We start from the raw sequence: 18,684 nt of genomic DNA, 5'->3' as shown, positions 1-18,684 counted from the left end.
CCCTTTGTGCTGTTGTCTGTGTCCAACAATGTTTGTACCCTGTTTTGGGCTGCTACCATGTTGTGCTTCTACCATGTTGTTGTTATGTTGTGTCGCTACCATGCTGTGTTGTCATGTGTTGCTGCCATGCTATTTTGTCATCCTAGGTCTCTCTTTATGCAGTGTTGTCTTTCTTGTTGTGATGTTTGTTTTGTCCTATATTTTTATTTTATTTTTAATCCCAGGTCCCCCATCCCCGCAGGAGGCCTTTTGGCTTTTGGTAGGCCGTCATTGTAAATAATAATTTGTTCTTAACTGACTTGCCTAGTTAAATTAAATTAAATTTCACCAACACTCATCTGGGACACCAAAAACATGGCGACCCACGACTAACCAATGTGCCACAGAGATTTTATTAATATTGTGGGAAAAACTTCTATATGAACATCAAATGCTGCTTTTCATTGCTGACCAGCACAAGTCACTAATGTGCATTGTTTTTAAAAGCTCAGAGTAATTAATAGTTTTTCTGCACAATTTGGTTTAAGCCTCCATCACTAACTTGAAGAGAACTAGGGCCTATTACTTGCATCCCACCGCTTCCAATACATTGTGGAAAAGTGTGCATCAAATTCTACTAGATGAAGAGCTGAGATGAGTATAACATCCTGGCGTATGAGCCATACTCTATTATCAAAATGTTGCATACTACTGAACCTTCTAGTTTGCATATTGGGCATGCGTCATGCGTAATTGTGTTGTTTCCCGCTATTAGTTGATTTCGGTAGCGTGTCCCCAAATCTAATTGATCAGCTGTTATCAGTGCCAAAATGAGTATGACATTCGGGCATTTAAAGTAAACACTATTTTCTAAATGTCGCACACTATTAAACATGGCTGTGAGAAGATGTTTTGGGTTGGGGTAATGTCGAACGAGGAGGTAATAAATGCCTAGTTCACAAATTTTGTGGAAATGTTTTTTAAAATTTTTAAATTCTTTCTTAGATTTATCAGGGTACTGCAGCACACCTACTTCCCACAGCTATGCTATTAATCAAAAAAAAATTCTCATACTCAAAGGACCTAGTATCTAGGACGCCAGTTAGGCTATTCGGACACAACCACTGTGATTCAAGTACCTAACAATATGGAGCTATTGGAGTTTATAAAAAAAAAAATCCATGTGTTGAATTAAGTACAATATTTTGGTTTGACTGAGATAAGGGAAACTGTAATGATACAAAAATAACCAGAGTCAGTCAATTTTGTATTTAAATTCGACAAAATGGTCATGTACTTATAACTTTTAAGTACAGCACATTTATTGTACAAAACGATACGTGACAAGTATAATATATTTTCTCACTATGGTAACACTACATTTTCTGTAAATCTTGTACCCTTGCTTTGATAAAAATGTATTTAAAAATACTTTGGAAAAGGTTCAACATTACACACAGCTTCACTACTTCATGTCAAGTAAACATGAATTAAGGCATTATCCGTATCCCATTATAAAACACCAGTGTCAACCTAAAGGTTGAAGGTTGTCACTCTTCATCAGTGAAGCATTTTTATAGACACCATCACAATATCACGCGAGGACAGACGCTGGAGACGAGAAGCAAGTACAAGGAGTGAACATTTAATAAAACACGGACAGGAATAGAATATGGACAGCGTCTGGATAGGGGAAAACAAAAACTACAATAATGCTGACACAGGGGGCAATCAACAAGGCAATGGAGTCCAGCGAGTGCTGATGTGTGTAATAACGGTGACAGGTGTGCGTAATGATGGGCAGCCTAGCGCCCTCGAGCGCCAGAGAGGAGGAGCGGGAGCAGGCGTGACATATCATCTAGTCATCATGCTCATTCTTTCCTCAGTTCACCTCATCCAATTCGCTACCACATCCAAAACCACCAGAATAAACTACAAACAAACAAACTACATTAAATGTCACTATACTCTATACATGGGCCCTGTGCATTTTATGTTGGTGTATCCTGAGGTAGCTCCTTTCTGAGAACCTCTTCCCGCAGTGCGTACAGGCGAACGGCCTCTCTCCCGTGTGGACCCTCTGGTGCCTCTTCAGATGACCAGCCTGGGCAAAGCACATCTGACACTGGGTACAGCTGAAGGGTTTCACCCCTGTGTGGACCCTCTGGTGCCTCTTCAGGCTGGACGAGTGGGAGAATTTGGCCCGGCACAGGTGGCAACCGAATGGTTTCTCACCCGTGTGCATCCTCTGGTGGATCTCCACCTGTTTGGGGAAACTGAAGGCTTTCCCACAGAACGAACACGGGAAGCGCTTCTCTTTGCCACCAGATCTACTGATAGCGCTACTACTACTGTAATTTTTCAATGGGCTTGTGTAGCCATTTAGTGTTGATGCACTGGCATTGTCTGAGGTCTGGTTTAACATTAGGACAGTTTGAGGAGGATGAAGGCCAGGAAGTGTCTGTGTTGTCACGGTGTCCATGTTCCAGTTGATAGATCCTAAAGAAGGCAGGCTGAAGTCAGCATCTGTTAGGGGGTTAACCTGAGGCGCCACCTGTCTCTCTGAATCACAACTATAGGAGCAGGAGGGAGCATCGCTGGCCGAGTCAGTGTCTGTTCTCTCTAGCTGCATATGGACACCGCCCTGTCCCTGCAGACCAAATCTACATCTCGCCCTGGTTTCAACAAGTCTGTTGTCATGGAGACTAAATTCAGATGTTATTTTGTGTTCCACTCTCTGTTTCTGGTTGGAATTAACAGTGTTGTCCCCCAGCCCAGAGTTGAGGACGCTGTCCCATCCATTGACCTTCACTATGTCGCCTCTGGTTCTGGCCTGCTTGGTGATGTCGTACCCTGGGCCCTTGGCTGCACCCATCTGGGTCTTGGAATCCAAGATGGCCGCCCAGTCTCCTCTGTTAGCCTCCAGCCAACCACCTGCAGGAAGAGGTTACAAAATAGACTTTACAAACATGGCAGAGAACTCTACATATGGAGTTTTTTTTGTAAATTACCTGGTCAAGTTCATACATTATAATGTGTATTTTTTAATAATGTATGACCTTGACCAGTATGACCTTTTCAGGCTGTTCTGGAGGCAAAGGGCGGTTCGACCCGGCACTAGATAAACTGGTCACTGAGTGTAAGTTGTATTGATTTCATTTTATGAATGAAGAGAAAATAATAGCCAGGTGCATCACTATTCCCATTGAAGTATATCTATTATGTTCTGTATATGTATGTCTCCCTTACCTTGCTCTCCCATCTTTAGTCCACTCAGCAAATCAATGCTCTCTTGTCCATCTTCTATTGTCTCTTCTTTGACCAGCAGCAGATCAGGCTTCCCATCCTCCATGTCTACTGACTGTAAGAGATACAGAGTGAGAGGATGTTGGATCAAGACATCTGATATCAGCACGCTGCTATGGGTAATCTTCTGATTGGGCAATGAGGCATTGCTATGAGTACAATGCAAACATGTTGATTTCATATTATGCAAAAGTGTTAGTTGATTTGATAATTGACACTCTTTAAAGGGATAGTTCAGGATTTTGGCAATGAAGCCCTTTATCTACATTTACATTTTAGTCATCTAGCAGACACTCTTATACTTCCCCAGAGTCAGATGAACTTGTGGATACCATTATTATGTATCCACGTCCAGTAATGCTAACTAGCTTAGCACAAAGAATGGAAATGTTTGGGTACCCCTAGCATGCTAGCTGTAACTGAAGACTTCCATTTTTCATTGCCAAAATCCCAAATGGTTTGATAATTCAAAGGTCTGGTCCCACAGTTAAGACAAATTGAATCAAGTCCTGGGCCCGTATCCACAAAGAGTCTCAGAGTAGGAGTGTTGATCTAGGAACTTTCCAAATAATGTTATTTATTATGATCTAAAAGGCCAAACTGATCCTAGATCAGTACTCCTACTCTAAGATACTTTGTGGATACAGATAGTAGTTCACAGTGGGCTCACCTCAGTGAGACTGTGTGTGGTCCTGTGCTGCTCAGCTGATTCCTCTGCGGGTAAAGGAGGAGGTGTAGTCTGGTTGTCCTCCATGACCATGGTCCCCTCAGTGTTCCCCAGACCCTCCTCACACCCCTCCTCCTCACACCCCTCCTCCTTCACCCACAGCACCTCTGGACCCTCCTCCTCCTGGATGAGAGAGGTGATACAGATTACACAGACATACACTCCCTCCCTCACACACACAGATAAATATATATATATATATATATATATATATATATATATGTATATATATATATATATATATATATTTCACCTTTATTTAACCAGGTAGGCTAGTTGAGAACAAGTTCTCATTTGCAACTGGGACCTGGCCAAGATAAAGCATAGCAATTCGACACATACAACAACACAGAGTTACACATGGAAAAAACACATAGTCAATAATACAGTAGAACAAAAGAAAACAAAAAGTCTATATACAGTGAGAGCAAATTAGGTAAGATAAGGGAGTTAAGGCAATAAATAGGCCATGGTGGCAAAGTAATTACAATATAGCAATTAAACACTGGAATGGTAGATGAATGTGCAAGTAGATACTGGGGTGCAAAGGAGCAAGATAAATAAATAAATAAATACTATATGGAGATGAGGTAGGTAGATAGGTGGGCTATGTACAGGTGCAGTGGTCTGTGAGCTGCTCTGACAGCTGGTGCTTAAAGCTAGTGAGGGAGATATGAGTCTCCAGCTTCAGAGATTTTTGTAGTTCGTTCCAGTCATTGGCAGCAGAGAACTGGAAGGAAACATGACCAAAAGAGGAATTGGCTTTGGGGGTGACCAGTGAGATATACCTGCTGGAGCACGTGCTACGAGTGGGTGCTGCTATGGTGACCAGTGAGCTGAGATAAGGCGGGGCTTTACCTAGCAGAGACTTTTAGATAACTTGTAGCCAGTGGGTTTGGCGACGAGTATGAAGCGAGGGACAACCAACGAGAGCGTACAGGTCGCAATGGTGGGTAGTGTATGGGGCTTTGGTGACAAAATGGATGGCACTGTGATAGACTGCATCCAGTTTGTTGAGTAGAGTATTGGAGGCTATTTTAGAGATGACATCACCGAAGTCGAGGATCGGTAGAATGGTCAGTTTTACGAGGGTATGTTTGGCAGCATGAGTGAAGGATGCTTCGTTGCGATATAGAGTTAAGTCTAACCAGACACCTAGGTATTTGTAGTTGTCCACGTATTCTAAGTCAGAGCCGTCCAGAGTAGTGATGCTGGACGAGCGAGCAGGTGCGGGCAGCGATCGGTTGAATAGCATGCATTTAATTTCCCTGTGTTTAAGAGCAGTTGGAGGCCACGGAAGGAGAGTTGTATGGCATTGAAGCTTGTCTGGAGGTTAGTTAACACAGTGTCCAAAGAGGGGCCAGAAGTATACAGAATGGTGTCGTCTGCGTAGAGGTGTACCAGAGAATCACCAGCAGCAAGAGCAACATCATTGATGTATACAGAGAAGAGAGTCGGCCCGAGGTTTGAACCCTGTGGCACCCCCATAGGAACAGCCAGCGGTCCGGACAACAGGCACTCCGATTTGACACACTGAACTCTATCAGAGAAGTAGTTGGTAAACCAGGCGAGGCAATCATTTGAGAAACCAAGGCTGTCGAGTCTGCCAATAAGAATGTGGTGGTTGACAGAGTCGAAAGCCTTGGCCAGGTCGATGAATACGGCTGCACAGTAATGTCTCTTATCGATGGCGGTTATGATGTCGTTTAGGACCTTGAGCGTGGCTGAGGTGCACCCATGACCAGCTCTGAAACCAGACTGCATAGCGGAGAAGGTACGGTGGGATTCGAAATGGTCGGTAATCTGTTTGTTAACTTGGCTTTCAAAGACCTTAGAAAGACAGGGTAGGACAGATATAGGTCTGTAACAGTTTGGGTCTAGAGTGTCACCCCCTTTGAAGCAGGGGATGACCAGGGCAGCTTTCCAATCTTTGGGAATCTCAGACGATATGAAAGAGAGGTTGAACAGGCTAGTAATAGGGGTTACAACAATTTTGGCAGATAATTTTAGAAAGAGAGGGTCCAGATTGTCTAGCCAGGCTGATTTGTTGGGGTCCAGATTTTGCAGCTCTTTCAGAACATCAGCTATCTGGATTTGGGTAAAGGAGAAATGGTGGGGGCTTTGGCGGTTGCTGTGGAGGGGGCCAGGCAGTTGACCGGGGTAGGGGCAGCGAGGTGGAAAGCATGGCCAGCCGTAGAGAAATGCTTATTTAAATTCTCCATGATAGTGGATTTATCGGTGGTGACAGTGTTTCCTAGCTTCAGAACAGCGGGCAGCTGGGAGGTGGTGCTCTTATTCTCCATGGACTTTTCATTGTCCCAGAACTTTTTTGAGTTAGTACTACAGGATGCAAATTTCTGTTAGAAAAAGCTAGCCTTAGCTTTCCTAACTGCCTGTGTATATTTGTTCCTAACTTCCCTGAAAAGTTGCATATCACGGGGGCTATTCGATGCTGATGCAGAATGCCACAGGATGTTTTAGTGCTGGTCAAGGGCAGACAGGTCTGGAGTGAACCAAGGACTATATCTATTCCTAGTTCTACATTTTTTGAATGGGGCATGCTTATTTAAGATGGTGAGGAAGGCACTTTTAAATCATAGATAGGCATCATCTACTGACGGGATGAGGTCAATGTCATTCCAGGATACCCTGTCCAGGTCAATTAGAAAGGCCTGCACGCAGAAGTGTTTTAGGGAGCGTTTGACAGTGATGAGTGGAGGCTGTTTGACCGCTGACCCATTACGGATGCAGGCAATGAGGCAGTGATCGCTGAGATCTTGATTGAAAACAGCAAAGGTGTATTTGGTGGGCGAGTTAGTTAGGATGACATCTATGAGGGTGCCCGTGTTTACGGATTTGGAGCTATACCTGGTAGGTTCATTGATAATTTGTGTGAGATTGAGGCCATCAAGCTTGGATTGTAGGATGGCGAGGGGTGTTAAGCATATCCCAGTTTAGGTCACCTAGTAGCACGAGCTCAGAAGATAGATGGGGGGGGCAATCAATTCACATATGGTATCGAGGGCACAGCTGGGGGCAGAGGGAGGTCTATAGCAAGTGGTAACAGTGAGAGACTTGTTTCTGGAAAGGTGAATTTTTAGAAGTAGAAGCTCGAATTGTTTGGATACAGACTTGGATAGTAATACAGAACTCTACAGGCTATCTTTGCAGTAGATTGCAACACCGCCCCCTTTGGCAGTTCTAGCTTGACGGAAAATGTTATAGTTATCGATGGAGATTAAGGTTTTTGGTGTTTTTCCTAAGCCAGGATTCAGACGCGACTAAGACATCCGGGTTGGCAGAGTGTGCTAAAGCAGTTAGTAAAACTAACTTAGGGAGTAGGCTTCTAATGTTAACAGGCATGAAACCAAGGCTATTACGATTATATAATTCAATAAATGATAGCACCTGGGGAGTGGGAGTGGAACTAGGCACTGCAGGACCTGGATTAACCTCTACATCATCAGAAGAACAGAGGAGAAGTAGGGTAGGATAAGGGTACGGCTAAATGCTATACGAACTGGCTGTCTAGCACGTTCGGAACAGAGAGTAAAAAGAGGCAGGTTTCTGATTAAAAGCATAGTGTACAGACAAAGGTAAGGTAGGATGTGAGTACATTCGAGGTAAACCTAGGCATTGAGTAATGATGAGAAAGATATAGTCTCTAGAGACGTTTAAACCAGGTAATGTCATCGCATATGTAGGTGGTGGAACAACATGGTTGGTTCAGGCATATTGAGCAGGGCTAGAGGCTCTACAGTGAAATAAGACAGTAATCACTAACCAGGACAGTAATGGACGAGGCATATTGATATTAGAGAGAGGCATGCATAGCCAAGTGAACATATGGGTCCAGTGAGTGGTTGGGCTGACTGGGAACACGCCGATTCAGACAGTTAGAAGGCCAATGCTAACAGTTAGTAGGCCGGGGCTAAACAAGCTAGCAGTTAGCAGACCGGGGCTGGCAAGCTAGCAGACCGGGTTAGCAACCAAGCAGTTAGCAGGGGCTAGTAGTTAGCAGACCAGGGCAGGCAAGCTAGCAGTTAGTAGACCGGGGCTAGCAAGTTAGCCTTTGGGGGACGTCGCGATGGGGGTAAGTCTGTTTTTGCCTCTTTGTGTGGTGACGTCGATAGACCAGTCGTGGAATTAGTAGGGTTCCAAGTAGCTCTAGGTAGCTAGCAGGCCTAGCAGGTTAGAAGAATGGGCCTTCAGCGGGTGTCGCACCTGAGGGGCCAGTTGGAATCCTCGGGCAGATTATGTCGGTATTCCAGTCGTAGAGGATCGGCGGGGTTCCGTTCCCCGTACCGGACGTAGAAGGGGTCCGGATATTGTAGCCCAGGAATGAGCCGGGAGATGGTTCTAGCAGGGGCTAGCCCCAGGCTAGTTGGTGCTAGCTCTGGGACGGAAACGTTAGCCAGAAGTAGTCAACCCTGGTTGCGGTTAGCTAGCTGTGATGATCCAGATGAAAAGGTCCAGAGTTTGTGGTAGGAATTCGGGGATATGGAGAGAAAAATAGGTCCGGTATGCTCTCTTTTGAAACGCGTTGTACAATAATAAATAATAAACACACTTTCAACATGGAGTGTATATCCATCCCCACTACGTTTGAGTCCTATACTGTAGATAACAGAATTACTTCATTGTTGTTAAACCCGTCATGGTGGACATAAATATGTGGTTGTGGGTACAAAGTCAGCAATGATACGTCAAAAGTCATTATCAGACAAACCTGACCAAACTATTTTGACCTGTACAGTAGATGTTTATTAGTGTGTCGGTATGTGTAGGTATATTTAGTACGTGTATATTGGTTATAAAGCACTGTTGGGTGTATGCAGAATAGGGTGAGATTATGGCCCATATCCACAAAACTCTCAGAAAAGGTCCAAGGAAACCTGTTAAAGCCTGTTTTAAGACAACAACAAAAACTCCCAGCTCAGAGTAGCCAGGAGTAAAATCAATTCATAAAAGTTTATAAACAGCAAAGGTACCTCAAAGGAAAGATAGTGATGAAGCTCAATGACATTGTTGCAAATTATGGGGAATAACCAATTGCGATTAGGCATCGCCAGCTGTGAACACAGACATGGATGATCTATTATGTTGACAAGATATTTGAATGACTGCTCAAACAATAGAAATGTATGTCCTAAACGATGGAAGGCAGGCAATATCTAGCCAACGAGAGGGCAGATACATGAATGAACAACAGGCACAACTAAATAGTTTTTCTCAAAGTTGCCGTAATACCAACCGCATCCACTTATATCAGTACATTTGTAACAGCCTAAACATTACGAAACTTTTCGATCAAATAATTTTCACGTAGTTCGACACTCTCTCAAAGGCCTCCATACAAAACATGTCTTATCTCACACGGACCAGGGATTGTAACCCAAATTATTTTCCAATACTTTAGTTCTGAACACAACCATTTTCCCCCTTGTTCTGTTCCACTGATCCGACCAGTAAAATAAAGTTCTGAACCGGTTCGAACAAAACCAAAGAAAAGCTATGGTTTATATTGTTCCTTTCGGTTCCTTTTAAAACCTCTGAAATCTAAATGTTTTCACAGCTAGCTCGACACTAAACTACTTCACCAAATCAGTGACGATAGAGCAGCTTGCTATGGAGCGGGCAAGCTATTTACATGCATTGGACAGACAAGTGTTGGGCGCGAGATACGCCTGCAGGTGGGGATAGAGCAAGAGAGGGTGGAAGAGGAGCTTAGCTTGAAGCACTGGGCATTTTGTTGTTATGACATGTATTGTCTGAATTAGGCCCACAGAATTATACCTACAGAGGAGCGGCTTCTATGAAGGAACTTTGGATGTCTTTGAGCTTCCGAGTTGGCTTAACTTTGGACCAGAGATAGCTAGTTAGCTATCTAATAACATTATGTGCAGAGGGCACCAGAATTAAAACAAAAACACATCTTACCTTCTAATAGTTAATCAATCCATTGTGAAACTTGATAACTATAGTGTCCTTAAAACTAGCACAGAAAAAGTTAATTCATTCTTTAATTAAAAATCTTTCTCCCTAATTTCTGAATCACGCTTGCAACGTCATTAGTAGACAAGCTTCGGTGGGGAGGGGCAGATAGCATACACACACTGGCAAAGATTTTAATCTGGCAGGCAGACACTGGAATACGTTTCTGAGTGACAAGAGTGAGAGCTTTGCATAGGCACATAGGACTGGAAAAAAACGTCTAGAACATAATATACATTTATTAACCGGTTCCCAAGCTTTTAAAATAACACTTTTGTTCCAGAACAGTATAGATGACTTTCGTTCCCGGTTCTTATTCTGTTCTTCTAAAAACGTAATTATTTTCCGGTTATGTTCCCTGAACCAGTTCAAACCCCAAACGTGTACAGATTTTGGGCAGAGTAAATCTTCTCATGTCACCTCTTCCTCTCTGATAACTACTGTGATGTAATCTTGTCCCCAGACACTTCCTCATATGTGCTGTGCACAATAACCTGGGGAAGAGGTTACGGTGAATGTACATCAAAGGACCCCCCCCCACCCCAGAAGAAGTGGAGGAAATGCACGTTTAGGATCCACCTCCAAAGAATGACAAAGGCTACTTATACATGTTCACGAATTGGGTGTGGTAATATCCATGCAGTTGATAATCATCAACAAATAGGACACTGACAGCTGTCAGTGTAGCTAGCTAGCTAGCATGCTAACCTTAGCTAGCTAGCTACAGCGCCCTCTGAAATTATTGGGAGAGTGAAGCATTTTTTCTTCATCAGTGGCTTGTGTGTGTGAAGGCATGGAGATGCTAAATGTGTTTGTTAATTAACAAAATTTCATGACCACCACAGCCCAACTTGGGTGTATGATATTTCTCATTATTCACAATTTATTTAGGATTATCAGTAATCATGGTAGTAAACACACTGATGTAGAAGTGTTTAGAAACATATTCTATTCTTATTTACAACAGAAGTGACACCAAAATGACACTATACATTATTTACCATTCATTTCTATTTGGCACAAAATAATCTGAAACACAACCAAAACAAACTGCGAATGCACCAACAAATTTGTAGAGTCACAAGCTTGATGTAGTCATGGCATGCTATGAATATGGGGAAAAAGATTAATTCCTGCAGTCAACTAACCAAATTTCCCACTAGTGACCTCATGGGTGGAATGTTATTAATAGACATTCTTTAAAAACAAAAGTCAAATCCGATGTTTCTATTTCAAACAATTTGTTATATTTCAGTCTTTGATGTATATAAAGTATAATATTGTTATGCAAAGCCAAACATTTATACATTTCAACTCTATATCAGACATGGTACAAGTGTCTTCTTTTTTAAGCCCATAACCATGTGTGTGAGGAGTATACTTTTGTTTCAAAGTAGATTTGTTTAAGACTACCTAGAAACACTCTGTGACCCTGATTTAGCCCACTGCAGTAAAAGGTTATTTACCATTCATTTCTAGTGGGCACAAAATAATCTGAAACACAACCAAAACTGAAAAAGCATCCAATAAGTTTGTAAAGTCACAAGTTTGATTTAGACATTGCGTGCTAGGAATATGGAACCAAATATCAAACTTGACTACTTTGACTATCTATAAGAATCTTTAGCGGTGATAATAATTTTGACCTCTAACTTTTTGAGAAAAAAAGTATTACTTGTTAAACTAAATATTTTTCTCTGAGCAATTTAATTAGTATAAAATAATAAATTAGATTTAGATTTTTAAAATTACATACAATATAGCTCAGTGTTTGAATGATTTATTTTATAAAGTCATTATTGCTCATCTTTATCAAGTGTGTCAATTTTTGACCCCATTGTATATCACACAATGTCTGGATGCAATATTCTACCCAGGAATATTCAACACTGAAATCTGTTACTCTTGTTATTCCAAATGAATCTGTGGATCTTTATTGCTGAAAATTCTTCTTTGTTGTTGATGCAGGGTTTGATCTAAACGTCAGAAGCTATTGAGTGGAATGGTTACTTTCTATGTTATAGAGGGGAATGTTTTTTCTGCTGGTGCATCCTGAGGTAGAGCCTCTCTGAGAACCTCTTCCCGCAGTGTGTTTGTATGCAAACAGCCTTTCTCCCGTGTGGACATTCAGGTGGATCTTCAGCTGGTCCTGGCGGGAGAACCTCTTCTCACACTGGGGGCAGCTATAGGGTTTCTCCCCTGTGTGGACCATCTGGTGCCTCTTCAGGTGGCCAGCCTGGGCAAAGCGCATATGACACTGGGTACAGCTGAAGGGTTTCTCCCCTGTGTGGACCCTCTGGTGGATCTCCACATTCTGGGAGCAGCTGAAGCTTTTGTTACAGAACATGCAGAGAAACCGTTTCTCTTTACTATTGCCTGATGTGGTTCCTCCTCCCCGAACCTGGGCTCTAGCCCTGTCGTTTGAGTTCAATACTTGATCGAAAAGGACGCGGCCATGTGAATCGGAAGGCCCCATCGATGTTGACACTAGGTTGCGATCCCTGAACGAGTGTAAAGGAGACTGGGTTGTGACATTTAGATTTGTCTCTAAGCTTTCCCTGTAATCTAAGAAATCTCTGCCCTGTGAGTGTCCGTCTCCTAAGTGACAATCTGCATTCCACGTGGGAGGAGCGTCGCCCTCCACTTTCACAGTCACCTCATCTACGACGATAACCTCCACTTTCTTATCTTGGCATCCTTCAGTGTATACACTACCACTGTATCGGTTCCAGTCCCCTCTAGACAGATCAGTCTGTGTCTCTAAACCCAAGGATATGTTGCCAGGGTCCATCTCTGTAGCGTAAGAACAAGACAGATCATCACCGCCAGTGTTTAACGTGTCACCATCACCATCATCACCGGAATGAACCGTCCTCTGGCCCTGGTGAAATACCGGTAGATACTCTGAGCTAGGAGCAGGAGGACAGCCCGGTCTCCCCAGCCCCAGTCTCTCTGGATCTGATCTGTGGTCAGATCCTGTGTGTAAGAGCCTGTGTGTTACAGTTAAAGTCTCAGTGTCTGTCTCTGGCTTGAGGACGGCGTTCGGCGTTCCACTGACCTCCGTGATGTTGCCTCGGGTCCTGGGCGGTGCTGGGGCGGTGCTGGGGACCTCCGTGGCTACAGGGGGTGCTCCAGCCACTTCAGTCTGGATGTCTCTGCTTTGCCGTGGGTCATCCTCTCCTTCAGACCTTTCCTGCTTGACACCAGGAACTGCAGCCTCTGTATCTGCAGACTGCCACAAGAAGAGAGGAGGTTATAACCGGTACATGGGTTGAATTGTATAACAATGTCATAGGGAAGTCTTGCAAGCTCCCCTATGGCAGATAAATAAGGATGTACAGTACATGTAAGCTAGTGAATAGCAGTGGGGAGCCTTTCTGAAATAAACTGGCCATATTTGATGTACTGTAAATTTGATGTAATAGTATTGCATTAACCTCTATCACGATAACTTGCTGGGTTGAGGTTCCACTCCCCTCATCAACAGTGATTGGTTGGTCATCTCTCCATGTATTTTGTCCCGCTGGCTTCACAAAGCTCCTGTGGCCTCCAGTGAGATGTCCTTCACCTGAGAGAGTGATTGGGGGAAAGAGATGGTTAGGTTAGCTACTGTCAATGCTCAATGCTACACACTGTTGACAGTTTTAGAATTCTAGGTAAGGTAACACTTCGCATAACTGATTGATATACTATTTATAGATTGATTATAATCCATGCATCTTATTGTTTTCAATGATTAAATAATAGGAATGTCTTTGTGCAAGATAAGTAATCAGGGGAATTATTGCATACAATCCAAAAGCTGACAAAGACCCAATTCTGGTTAATTGGTTAACCAACAAGATATAATGAGTGACAGCCCTGATAATAATGTCCTCAAAGATGAAAGGCAGGTGGGAGGAGGTATATAGATGACTCATCTTTGTAACTGTGCCATTAGTCTGCGAGCATGGGCAGCACCATTGAGTCAATCTCTATTTATTTTAAATTAGTCAATTTTCTTCTTATTCTTCAGCTGATTGCTCCCAACTCATAGGAATCCCCACCCAGTTGACTACTTTAAAATGGTGGAAGCCCTCAATGACAATGTCCATTCTAAAAACGGGTTATATCCATGAGGAGTCCTCTATCTATCTCTATGACAACAGGCAAAACTCTGATATAAAGGCGTTTTTCCCCCAAATTTGCAGAAATGCCACTTATATCCGTGCATTGGTAACAACCTAACCATTATGAAACGTATATTGATCAAATTAGACTCACGTAGGAAATTAGCCATTACATGTTATGTTGACCAAATTCGACACTCATTTACCTCCATACAAAAATGCCTTCCTGGACTTATTTTCGTGGACAGATTTTGAGTTGAGAAAAACTCTCGCTTCGCCTCTTCCTCCCTGGGTTAACGCATCTAAAGTCACACATGCGCAGAGGGGAACGGGGCGACAGGCCCCGCATCCTCGGCCTTCTGCAAAATGTACCTCTTGCCATTCCTCTGTATCGGTCGAGGATCTTGACACTACTGGGACGACTGGCGAGGACGCGCTCCCGTGTCATCTTCATTTCCAGTAGCTGTAGTTTCCTCCGCAATGTCCTGTTTTCTTTCTGGCTTTGAGTTATTTCCAAACGAAACACTGCATAGTCGTCATCGACGAGTTTACAGACCTCTGCCACGGCTGCATTCGCTAGCACCTCCATGATGGAGGCTATTTGAGTGTGAAAAACCATAGTAGCTAGCTAGCCCTACCTTGATAACATCTATCAACTAAGTCCAGTCTCCAGCGCGAATTAAACACGACATGGGGTAAGTATGCAATGCTGTGCAGTTAAGTTAGTCATATTTTGAGTTCCATGGTGATAATAAACGTCTAAATAAAAACGCTAACGTGGAAATGGTTCTTGTTCATTGTTTACTTCCGTTTACACTGAATATAAGTTATTGGTTGGCGTCATAGCTCAAAGGGTGTGGCTAAATAAATAAAAAAGGTATTTCCGCTGTTCTTAAAATATGCAGTGGTGGAAAAAGTACTCAATTATTATACTTGAGTAAAGGTAAATATACCTCAATAGAAAATGACCCAAGTATAAGTCACCCAGTGAAACACTAATTGAGTAAAAGTATCTGGTTTTAGATGTACAATGGTGGGAAAAGTACTCAATTGTCATACTTTTTAGTAAAAGTACAAAGTAAATGCTTTACATCAAATTCCTTATATTAAGCAAACCAGACAGCACGACTTTCTTGTTATTTTTTATTTATGGACAGACTGGGGCACACCAACACTCAGACGTAATTGACAAATGCAATATTTGTGTTTGTGATTCCGCCAGATCGGAGGCAGTAGGGATGACAATGCCTTATAATGATAGGTGCATGAATTGGACCATATTGCTGTCTTGCCTGAGAATTCTAAATGTAAGGAGTACTTTTTGATGTCAGGTAAAAAGTACATATTTTCTTTAGGAATATAGTGGAGTAAAAGTTGTCAAAAATAGAAATGGTAAAGTACAGATATTTTTTACTTAAGTACTTTACACCACTGGAAATAAGGTACTGCGTATTACATGACACATCAAACCTCTTCAACCATTGTCTATTATATTGGCAAGATATCCGAGTGACCTCTAAAAATGGAAAGATTTGTCCTTAAAGATGGAAGGCAGGCGGGAGGAGGTGAGATCAGGTGGGAACATCCTAGGCTAATGTGAGGGCCGATGCAAGTGGGAACAACAAGCCAACGAGCGAGATAAAAATGTAATTGTTCGTGTACACAAATCAGCAAATGATATAGCAAGTGCAGTGAAATGCTTATGTTATTAGCTCCTAACAATGCAGTAAAGTACACAAGTACACAAATAATAAAAATAAAAAACAAGATAGAGGACTGATGGTGCAACTGGGAACTCTGGGTTGGAGGACTTCAAATCATGACGTCAGTGATCTAAAGGTTGAAATGTCAGAGCACGAGAAAGAGGCCCGAGTTCCCCGATTTGGAATTCCAAGATGGATGACCTTTGTTTCCCCTCAGTTGTCTTTAGATTTCAGTTCCCAGTTGTTTTGAACGTGGCATCCTCTATGTGTCTGTGACAGTATGGACATATTTCTACAGTATATGGCAGTCTATCTCCATTTTAAAGTAGTCAATTTTCTTCTTTATTGGCTGATTGCTCCCAACTCGTAAGAATCCCCACCCAGTTGACTACTATAAAATGGTGGAAGCCTTCAATGGCAATGGCAATGCAAAAATGGATTATATCCATGATGAGGTCTCTATCATCTACAGTTGAATTCGGAAGTTTACATACACCTTAGCCAAATACATTTAAACTCAGTTTTCACAATTCCTGACATTTAATCCCTGTCTTATGTCAGTTAGCATCACCACTTTATTTTAAGAATGTGAAATGTCAGAATAATAGTTGAGTGATTGATTTCAGCTTTTATTTCTTTCATCACATTCCCAGTGGGTCAGAAGTTTACATACACTCAATTAGTATTTGGTAGCATTGCCCTTAAATTGTTTAACTTGGGTCAAATATTTTGGGTAGCCTTCCACAATCTTCCCATAATAAGTTGGGTATATTTTGGCCCATTCCTCCTGACAGAGCTAGTGTAACTGAGTCAGGTTTGAAGGCCTCATTGTTTGCACACATTTTTTCAGTTCTGCCCACCCATTTTCTATAGGCTGGAGGTCAGGGTTTTGTGATGGCCTCTCCAATACCTTGACTTTGTCCTTAAGCAATTTTGCCACTATTTTGGAAGTATGCTTGGAGTCATTGTCCATTTGGAAAACCCATTTGCGACCAAGCTTTAACTTCCTGACTGATGTCTTGAGATGTTGCTTCAATATATCCACATGATTTTCCTTTCTCATGAAGCTATCTATTTTGTGAAGTGCACCAGTCCCTCCTGCAGCAAAGCACCCCCACAATATGATGCTGCCACCCCCGTGCTTTACGGTTGGGATGGTGTTCTTCGGCTTGCAAGCATCCCCCTTTTTCCTTCAAACATAACGATGGTCATTATGGCCATACAGTTCTATTTTTGTTTCATCAGACCAGAGGACATTTCTCCAAAATGTACGATCTTTGTCCCTGTGTGCAGTTACAAACCGTAGTCTGGGTTTTTATGGCGGGTTTTGGAGCAGTGGCTTCTTCCTTGCGAGCGGCCTTTCAGGTTATGTCGATATAGGACTTGTTTTACTGTGGATATAGATACTCTTTTACCTGTTTCCTCCAGCATCTTCACACGGTCCTTTTGCTGCTGTTCTGGGATTGATTTGCACTTTTCGCACCGAAGTACATTCATCTCTAGGAGACAGAACGCATCTCCTTCCTGAGCGGTATGACGGCTGCGTGGTCCCATGGTGTTTATACTTGCGTACTATTGTCTGTACAGATGAACATGGTACCTTCAGATGTTTGGAAATTGCTCCCAAGGATGAGCCAGACCTGTGGAGGTCTTGGCTGATTTCTTTTGATTTCCCCATGACGTCAAGCAAAGATGCACTGAGTTTGAAGGTAGGCCTTGAAATACGTCCACAGGTACACTTCCAACTGACTCAAATTATGTCAATTAGCCTATCAGAAGCTTCTAAAGCCACTAATTTTCCAAGCTGTTTAAAGGCACAGTCAACTTAGTGTATGTAAACTTCTGACCCACTGGAATTGTGATACAGTGAATTATAAGTGAAATAATCTGTCTGTAAACAATTGTTGGAAAAATTACTTCTGTCATGCACAAAGTAGATGTCCTAACTGGCTTGCCAAAACTATAGTTTGTTAACAAGAAATGTGTGGAGTGGTTGAAAAACTCCAACCTAAGTGTATGTAAACTTCCGACTTTAATTGTATCTCTATGACAACAAGCACAACTCCAATTTAATGTAGTTTTTGGGTAAATTGACGAAATGCCACGTGTGTCCACCTATCAGTGCATTCGTAACAACCTAACAATTACAAAACTGATATTCACTCAAATAAGCCCCATGTAGCAAATTAGCAATTACATTTTTTGTTGTTGACCGAATTCAACACTCATCAGTTTTATTTGTGGCATTCGCCAAAACAACTGGTGTATACTTCACTGTGAAATGCTTGCTTACGAGTCCTTCCCAACGATGCAGAGTTTAAAAATAAAATGGTAACACAAGGAATAAAAGAAGAATTGACCTCCATCCAAAATGTCTCACTTTGTGGGCTTATTTTCGACAACAGATTTAGCCTCTTACGCTCTGGTATCTGTTAAGCTCAGAGCAGAGTTGTTTAGAAAAATGACCATAAAATGACTGAAAAATAATTGCTGGCTAGATCCCATCGGTGGCAAGGACAGAAACCTGTACGTTTGAAGGAAGCCAAGGACAATTTTAATTCTAAATAATATACAAGCAAATTAAAGGTCAACCCATCAAAAGGACAACATGAATTCTCATTCATTAACAGATTTGATCACCTATTTATAGTACATAAAGGAACAGGTACCACCTGATTATGCCAAATAATGTCGGTGGGAGGGATGTTATAATATAAAGGTGTTATAAAAAAGAGAGACATTTATAATTGTTATGAATAGAACATAGGCAAAACCATATTTAGAGGGGAAATATAGTGTTACACTTCAATGAGTGTTTTGGCTATGCCAGCACACCAAACAACAAGCCTGTATCATGTGAGAAAGA

At 42.2% G+C, this 18,684-nt stretch overlaps 1 protein-coding gene across 1 annotated transcript; it reads right to left on the bottom strand.

Moving 5' to 3' along the window:
* Positions 1–1,603: 1,603 nt before the first annotated feature.
* LOC112232465 (zinc finger protein 662) lies at positions 1,604–14,936 on the bottom strand. The gene is made up of 6 exons (XM_042330506.1): positions 14,488–14,936; positions 13,444–13,574; positions 13,065–13,238; positions 3,956–4,135; positions 3,229–3,340; positions 1,604–2,913 (listed from the first exon to the last, which is right to left on the bottom strand). Exons 1-6 carry the CDS (start codon positions 14,732–14,734, stop codon positions 1,949–1,951), a joined length of 1,809 nt encoding a protein of 602 aa, XP_042186440.1. The 5' UTR covers positions 14,735–14,936; the 3' UTR covers positions 1,604–1,948.
* Between the last annotated feature and the right edge of the window lie 3,748 nt (positions 14,937–18,684).

Source organism: Oncorhynchus tshawytscha, linkage group LG11, assembly GCF_018296145.1.
Source record: "Oncorhynchus tshawytscha isolate Ot180627B linkage group LG11, Otsh_v2.0, whole genome shotgun sequence".
Lineage (NCBI taxonomy): Eukaryota > Metazoa > Chordata > Actinopteri > Salmoniformes > Salmonidae > Oncorhynchus > Oncorhynchus tshawytscha.
Note: the sequence above shows the minus strand (reverse complement) of the source record. Positions and strands in the feature narration are given on the sequence as shown.

Bases quoted from the DNA above. Each gene is read 5' to 3' on its own strand.
- LOC112232465 (XM_042330506.1), bottom strand. From the start codon at position 14,734: ATGGTTTTTCACACTCAAATAGCCTCCATCATGGAGGTGCTAGCGAAT. The intron at 13,575-14,487 runs GTACATTTTGCA...TCACTCTCTCAG, and splicing joins ATACAGAGGAATGGCAAGAG to GTGAAGGACATCTCACTGGA. The intron at 2,914-3,228 runs GTAAGGGAGACA...CTCTTCCTGCAG, and splicing joins ACTAAAGATGGGAGAGCAAG to GTGGTTGGCTGGAGGCTAAC.